At 39.5% G+C, this 8,535-nt stretch overlaps 1 protein-coding gene across 1 annotated transcript; it reads right to left on the bottom strand.

Annotated features, from left to right (window-relative positions):
* Positions 1–654: 654 nt before the first annotated feature.
* LOC115589658 (complement C1q and tumor necrosis factor-related protein 9A-like) lies at positions 655–4,504 on the bottom strand. Its single transcript, XM_030430714.1, has 3 exons — positions 4,363–4,504; positions 3,867–3,995; positions 655–1,699 (listed from the first exon to the last, which is right to left on the bottom strand). The coding sequence occupies exons 1-3, from the start codon at positions 4,463–4,465 to the stop codon at positions 1,419–1,421; spliced, it is 513 nt and encodes a 170-aa protein (XP_030286574.1). The 5' UTR covers positions 4,466–4,504; the 3' UTR covers positions 655–1,418.
* Positions 4,505–8,535: the final 4,031 nt, after the last annotated feature.

Genomic DNA, 8,535 nt, shown 5'->3' with positions numbered 1-8,535 from the left:
CATAACATCTTTATGGATCAAGAAAAAAAGGCAGTGGTGGACATCTCCCCTTTCTTCACTGCAGGATAGATAATAATTGTACTTTTTTTCTTTTTTTTTTTTTTTACAGGGAAATAGCTTGGTCTGCATGAATGCTGCACCCATATTATATGTGTGTGTATATTTCTATTTTTCTTTGCCTGACCTACTGCTAACAGATTTCATAGTTTGATCTGATGGTCATTGTTTCAAATTAATAGAAACATTTCTTTTGGTAATGACTTGCATTATTTGCTATAACTGGCTTTTTTCAATCATCTATCATTATGATATTCCATGAAAAGGGTTGTACTTTTTTACTTACTTAACCAGTCAACTGAGAACCACTGCCCTTGATTACCTGGACAAGTCCCAAAATACACTCCACACAAACTGGCATATATAGTAACAAAGTAACAAAGGCTATGACACATCAATACAGGACATGACGCTGTATAGATGAGAAGTGGTTAAAAAAAGTTTTCCAAGGTATGTTTTTTAGACTGATGCAGACCTACCTTATTGGAAGATAGGAAAATTATATAATGCTTTCTTTGATTGTTGTACAGTCTGTACATGTCATGAAAACTGTCCAATGCAGATGAGTTTGTGTTCACAAACCAGATGACACAGCAGTTTTCAGATGCTCAGTAGATTTTTATTGTTGCATTAGGAGCCATCAGCAGCAGTACACAGACATGACTGAGGAGAGGCAGTCTCTCCTCAGTTCTTACAGCACTTTGAGATAACACACATTAACTGTAGACAACAGGATGTACATGATTTCACTCAAGCTGTTATTCAACCTTTCTTTACCTGGTCGTGACATTTTCCAGGATGAAGACACATTGTTCTTCTTCCTTTGTACATCACAACATGTCAAACATCCTCCACCTGCACCTGCTCCTTAAACTCCTCCATACATATATCCTCTTGTTGTACAGACACACAGGAAGAGGTCTGAACCTCCTCCAGGCTGAACTCCTTTATAATGAGTTTACTTGTATTTAGTTTCCCAACAACTTAAACACTGTAATATCACGGTGGATATATAAGACAGCAAGCAAAAGCAGAATAATTTTGGAAAAACTCAGGAAGTTCCCTCACACCTGAGATCAATGATTTAATATTTAATATTTGAGTTTTATCTGCTAGTGTCAAAAATGAAAGTGTTGATCCTCTGTGGACCATCAGATTGTGATATTTATTGTCACTTTAATGACATGAAACAGTAAAAGGAACAGATCAGACTCAGTGGAGTAATGATATATTCTGGTTGATCACAGTAATATGACAGCAACAGCCACCTGTTTTAATCTAAATGTACATTTGAATGGTAACAGAGTCACTGCATCATTGATCTCAGGTTGTTGGAAACATCTTTCTGAATTCATCGATTCTCAGTTATACTTAGAGACCAGGAAACCACTGAATGAGGTGTGGTGGTCACCTGCCCAAATCTCACAATTTGCAGCCATGCGCAGATAAACCTCGTCTCTTTCCTTTAGCTGCAAGACAACTGCATTTCCCCCACTATCATTTGTGTCATAGGAAGCTTTTTCCTCTGATGTCCGGACTACAACCTGACTGTTCTTGAAGAGCTCCAGCTTTGTGTCTTTTTTTGCAGCCTGATAGAAGAAGGTGAAATAATAAACACCTGCAAAAGGTGCAGTGAAGACACCTGTGAAAACAACAGAGAATTAATGATTACAACATGATAGAAGTGTGTAGCCAAAGATGAATACTTTTTGCAGTAACATTCAGTAAAGGAAATACATGCATATACTTCATGCATGGGTGTAGAAAGTATTAAAAATGTTGGTGGATAAGATTGTACTTCTGAGTCCAGCCCCCACTGTAGCACCTAACAATGCATAGGAAAAAGATTTGGGGGTAGACATTACCAAGGTTCACTAGAGGGACATTTTAAAGCTGGTCCACTCTTGGTCTATATGTGCCAGGCACAGTCTATTCCAGTGGAAGGTGCTTCATAGAGCCCATTTCACCAATGCAAAATTGGCAAAGATATATCCCAGTCACAGTGACGGTTGTAACTGCTGTAAGAAGTTCCCAGTCGACCATGCACACATGCTCCGAGGCTGACCAACTTTTGGTCCGATATATTCCAAACTCTCAAACAGGCTCTGAAGACAAATTTAGAACCAAACCCCCTGACTGCTCTTTTTGGTCTCCCTCCAATTAAAAACTTGCTACATAGCTTGTCATGGCCTTTACCACCCAGCTTGCCAGGCATAGCATTCTCCTCAAATGGAAACATGTTTCTCCTCCCACTCACAACAGCTGGATACGTGAAATTTTACAATGTCTACAGTTAGAGAAGTTAAGGTTTTCACAGAAGGGATCTTTGACAGCATTTCATAGACCTTGGGACCCACTGCTGGCTAATATAAGCAATAGTCTTACTGTTATTCCTGATGATACCGAGGATGAGGAACCCCGCCCTCAATTTATTTTTATTCTTATTTCAATTATTTATTTATTTATTCTCTTCCTTATCATAATATTTGGCTCTAGTTTGTCTTACAGTACCTTAAGCATTTACTTATGTTGCATATGTTACTATGTAACTATTTAGTTGTTTATTGTGACCACATCTGACATGGGTTGTCAGGATGGAAAGTGGGATTCATGTTGGGGTTTTCTTTCACTCCAATGCAGACACTCGGGCATAATGTGAAGCTGTTGCACTTTTTTGTACTGTCTGCTGAAACTGAATAAAGAATCTGAAAAAAAAAGAAAAATGTATGTGGGACAATTTTAACGCCGGTTTGGAGTTTCTCCTCCCGGAAAGTTTTTAGTAGAGTCGCTGTCATTTCCTGTATTCTGATGCAATTTAACAAGGGGTTTGATTCTTAATCTGGCTATAGAAACATCAGAAATGTTATCAGTAAGTCGACATTTTACCATTTCATCCAGCTTCAGAAAACATGTTTGAAGATAATAAAAAACTTAACATGTGTAAACTGAGTAATCTATCATTGGCGTTGCAGCCATCATACTAGAATGGGAAAAGTCCCACCCACGTCTTTACATTTGTATGAATGCCCAGATTAATTAAACTACATGTCAAGTTTTTACAGCTACGTTGCACTGAGACACTTCATCGTTAATATACGGTATAATGTTACTGGTTACTGTAGTTTTTTTGGTCGAGTCATCAGTAAATTTAAACCTTGATAATCTGTCGCACTTTGAACAGGTACAGATAGTAATCAGATTAGATATATTAAAGCGAAACTCTTGCCAAAAAGCAACCAAGGCTTTATTTGGGATTGAATATGGGTCAAACCTGACAGGCAGGAGAGTAATGGTGAACCGCTCCTCAAGCGTGCCTGTCAGGTCGCACTCGGGGATCGACACTTTTTGCCTGCCATGACGGCAACGTGCAGGAGGTGCAGCAGCTAACCTGAGTAGTTCAAAAACCTTCTCTTTCATAAACTCTGTGTACACAAACAATGTTCTCAATGCTTTTGTTCATGAGTAGAGACCCTAGTGATGCTACGAGCAAAGTGTCATGTTGTCGAGCCTTCTTAGTGTTCTAAAAATAGCGATTTTGATGCTAGCATGTCTTGCCCCATGCACTCCTGTTCAAAATTAACGTGCCCAAAACAGAAACTACGGTAAATCTTAAAAGTGCCTCTTTCGTGGTAATTATGCTTTCACACAAAGGTTTGACTCTTATTCAATCCCAAATAAAGCCTCGGTTGCTTTTTGGCGAGAGTTTCGCTTTAATGATGATACACAGCTACAGAATATTCAACAGGCCAGTAACATGTATCAACCATATAACAGTTACAGGTGATTTAGGCTGCATGTGATGTCCTTACCTGTAGAGCTGTCGTAGGCACCACCGATGTTTGTGAACACTTTGTTGTAAGCCAGAGTTACGTCTGTCTTGAATGGTCCATGAACCCCACCTCTCTCTAACATTGTGCCGAATGCCACCTCAGTTTTACCTGTGTGAAACAAGATAGTTTCATCCTGCTGTTTTATTGAAGCATTTCTCTTGTTGAACATTATGTTTTTCATCACATTACACACATTACAAACATATGAAAGAGGATTAAGACACTACTTTTTTTTCACAAGTCTTACTTTAATTCTGACTTTGATCTCAGAATTCTAAATTTAAAGTCTAAATTGTAAAAAAACAGGGATAGTAATTAATAATAATTGATATTGATTACCATTAATGAATTCCTTAATGTCACTTTTTTTTTCCTTTTTAAATCCACAACATCTTCCTGCACAGGCACAGGAAACTAAAAGTTGCTCTTTAATAAATTATTAATTCAAATTTTGAAGAAGAAAGTCTGATTTTACCTTTCTCCAGTTCCTTCAGCCTGTTTTCCAAAGCTATCAGTTGTTCTGCCATGGCATACAGGGATTGCCCCAGGTCACTCATGTTGGGTTTGCAGGTAGACATGTTCTTCACCCGTCTTTGCTCTGTCTCCAAAGTTGTGATCAACAGGATCGCTGCCGCTGCCTATATATTGTTCAATCGATGGGAGGTTGTTGTCACATGTCTCCCTTAACTAATCACAGAGTATCTTTTGTGGTGGGAAAACCCACATCCTGGCTCTAAAGATGATTAAGAAATTTCTCAGGAAAATGGGAGGCTGTGTCAACCTGTGCACTGATTTACAGAACTTTCATCAAGTATTTGTTATGAAACACTGTGACAGCGTGACCGAGGAAAAAACAGAATAAAACCTAAAATAAATATTTTGATTTAGTTTTCCACAGAGAAAGTAAAAAGACAAAAGCCAAAGGTTGAGTGATAGCAAATGAGTTTCTGGGAAGGTGATTATTCAGCAAAATATTTGCCAAATTGCCTGATATTATTCGTGACATCTTGTGCAAAAAATTGGCAGATGAACCTGAGGAGGCTGCAGCCCATGCAGTGTCCAAAATTAGTTGATCATCTGTGGACCATCAGACTGTTATGTTTATTGTCACTTTCCTGACCTTAAGGTGCCTTGTCTCAGTGTCTCTGTCTACAAAGTTAAAACACTGAGACGAGGCAGTAGAGAACGTACATAACAGCATAACATCCTTAAATCAACCCATAAATCTGACCTGAGTCGTAGGAGTCTGAAGGATTTTGCTAGAACAGCCACAGAAATATCTCCTCTAAATATTCACTTATGACCCATACACACAGTATTAATCTATTAACATCAAACATGCATATGTGGCAATACCAGTTGAAATGCGAGTGGCAGATCTAGAGAATCGATATAACACCAACAACGCCACCTTAGGACTTGCACCTAAGGAGTATACTCCTTTAACTTTAATTTCTCTGAGGGTTTCCCAGAAACCACCCATACACAGGTTCGTACACAAATGAATACAGGCAGGATGTAAAATAATTTAACAAGCTTTATTAATCACAATAAAACAATTTCATTTATCAAGTTATGTCTCTAAAACATTTTTATCGTTATTTTCTTTAATCTCTAACACAAGTGATGTTCCACCTACACCAATACAGTGGTTCAGTCAGGAAGTGAAAGGCAGACCACCACGGCTAGCTCTGGCAGAGGTCACTGCACTCAAATAATTCAAAAAAGAAACAAAACAAAATATTTATTTACAAATCACTGCAACTCAAAACAGAAGAAGAGAAACCATACAAGAGGTATAAATGTGGCAGGTCCTCCACTATAGCTGCTGCAGTAACCCCTCCCACCCCCACAAACATCTCACGATCTGATTGGGGTGGAGCGCACGTGAACTCAACTACACTTTTTAAGAGAATGTCTATACGACGACAGAGCAACTGTTTCCTGCAGGCTAACTAGCAAGGCAAGGCAAAAAAAAGAAAGAAAAAAGGATAGAGGCAAGGCAGGGCAAACAGCAGCCTAACGCCTGACAAACTGTGTCCCGCACACATCAGTGCTTGTAGCTGCTAGCGGCTACGGCGGCAACAGCAGCTAACCGGACGGGGACACAAATACACACCACCCCGTCCCAACGCGCCAACCTGCAGAACGCACGCGGCACATACATGCCTGGACACTACGGCGTGGCGGAGCTGCGAGCCAGCTGCACTCGCTTCGGCAGAGGAAAGAGAAAGACTAAAGGACCGGGGGGGGGGTTTATGAACCGCCCTGCATTGGCGGGTGAGGACGCAGCTGCACTACAGGTGCCGGTAAGGGGCGTGTCACACACCTGCAGCGATCGCCATACCTGCTGCAAAATGAACAGACTGAGGGACACCAGAGAACTGAAATGCATACACAATATAAACCATCCGGTTACACATACAACCCTGATTCCAAATTTGGTGATTGTGAATGGCATTTTTTCTGATCTACTGAAGGATTAAATGTTCTTTTCTGTGATTAGAAGACTCTCCTACTTCTTGAGCCAAATAAACAATTTAAAAACACTGTTGGATTAGCTGGAAAATGCATCATCACACAAGTAAAAACATGACTGTTGTTCTGAACTGTTTTTGGCCGTTCGCAGTTGATTCATTTTGTTGACGGCACTTTTAGATGCTGGGTATGATTACGACACTGTCAGCATGTCAGCAATGCCCTGAGGTTCAACATCATGTTATCACTTAACACTTACAAAACAGATTTTCTTTGGAAAATGTGGGCCTGCAGTGCACCAACCAGTTGACTGGTTTATGGAAGTTTGACCAGGTATTGAGCAATATCTCAAACTATTTCATTAGAAATGAATTGATGATTACATAGACACTGCTGTGTGGGGTGGGGTTGGGAGTTTCAAAGCAAACAATAACAACTTTGTAATGAACTTCTGCATTTTAAATGTTTCACTTATTGATTTGATATGAGGGTATTTATATTACATAAGTATGTGGTGGTTTCTGTATCTGCAGTGACTCTGCCTGTGTCATGTTGTGTTCCAGGGTCTCTATACTGTAGGTGGACTGAAGGCCAGGGTCTTCAGAGGAGGTGTGGATAACCTGTGCCACCGGGCTCACCTGTATTCAAGATGGGTCTGACGACAGAGGGGGTCGTACACAATACAGTTGACTGCTGCCATCCAAATATCACACAGTCGTTACCATACTATGTGGTGGGAAGAATATAGAATGATGGAGCTCATGTCTTTTGTACTTCTTTTGTACGACATTTTCGTACTTCAATTTTCTTGTCATTAATTGGTTACATATACCCTGATACAATATGCCAACACTGTTGATGGGTTGTGTACAGTGTTGGGGTTCGTTACTCAAAAAAGTAATATATTACACATTACTGTCAGAAATAGTAATGCCTTACATTACATGATTACTTCCTGAAGAAAGTAATTAGTTACATTACTAGTTGCATTACTCATTATATTCATGTTGCTCCATGGTTCTTTAGCAACAAGTTTTGTGTGTGCGTACTGTCTCTGTAGGTGCTTTGTTAAGTTTGAGGTAGTGTTAGCAGCGGTGGAGAGAAGTTTCCAACACGGGCAAAGTGTGCACCTTACAGTCAAGTTATTTTCCTTACTTTCAACAAATTCAAAGTAATGTTTGTATCTCCAACCATCAAAAGTGGCTTTACACAGCGGGGGGTCTTCAGGCAAGTCGCATTTAGCAGCATGTCCTGCTCATGTTGTTGATGCTGCCATGGTTATCCCATCTCCCCTTGTGGGTGGCATCTAACCAATCGGTGATGGTGAAAGATACCTCGTGCCAAACCCCACCAATCATTTTTCCATTATTGCCCTGTGATCCAGAACTTACCTTCTTGTAAATTTTTTGTATTCATAAATGAAAAAAAATCATTGTTCTTAAAATCTGAATGAGTAGGATTTTACAGTGGCCGACAAGTCCCACTTACCAGAAGCTTTTGTGTTGCTCAAAACTTCAATCGGCTGATTAACTTAGTCCAATCTCAATAAGCAATAAACTACCACTACGATGTATAGTTTATAATATGAATGTATTTTGTCTCTGAAAACATCACCATCAGCCACACAACATGTATTCTGTAAACAGAACAAAGTCCTGGTTCTAGCAGCAGGTGAAGAGCGATATGCAGAGTTTTACTGTTACATGTGTTAAACCACTTAGACAACATTAAAGGTGCAGAGAAGCATTCACTTTTATTACTTTATCAGACAAGACCAGGGCCAATCATCTGCAAGCTGTCAGAGAAATAGCACCAGGCACACATACTTCCACACATCATGTCATGTGTCAATGCAGCCCATTAGCTTAATCTGCCCCTTTGTTGCAAAAACAATGCACATGCAATATCACATACAACAACAAATCCAAATTTGATTATTCTGAATTTTGAAAAAAACATTGTTCTGATTAACAGAGGGATTAAATGTTCTTTTATTGGTTTGCAAGATTCTCCTTCTTCTTGAGCAAAAGAAACAATTTATCAACAATGTTGGATTACCTGAAAATGCATCGTTACACAAGTAAAAACATAACTGCTCTTCTGAGCCTTTTTTGATTGATGGCACTTCAATATGCTGGGTATGATCGTGACAATGAATGTGCCTGCGGCT

This window comes from Sparus aurata, chromosome 10 (genome assembly GCF_900880675.1).
Source record: "Sparus aurata chromosome 10, fSpaAur1.1, whole genome shotgun sequence".
Lineage (NCBI taxonomy): Eukaryota > Metazoa > Chordata > Actinopteri > Spariformes > Sparidae > Sparus > Sparus aurata.
Note: the sequence above shows the minus strand (reverse complement) of the source record. Positions and strands in the feature narration are given on the sequence as shown.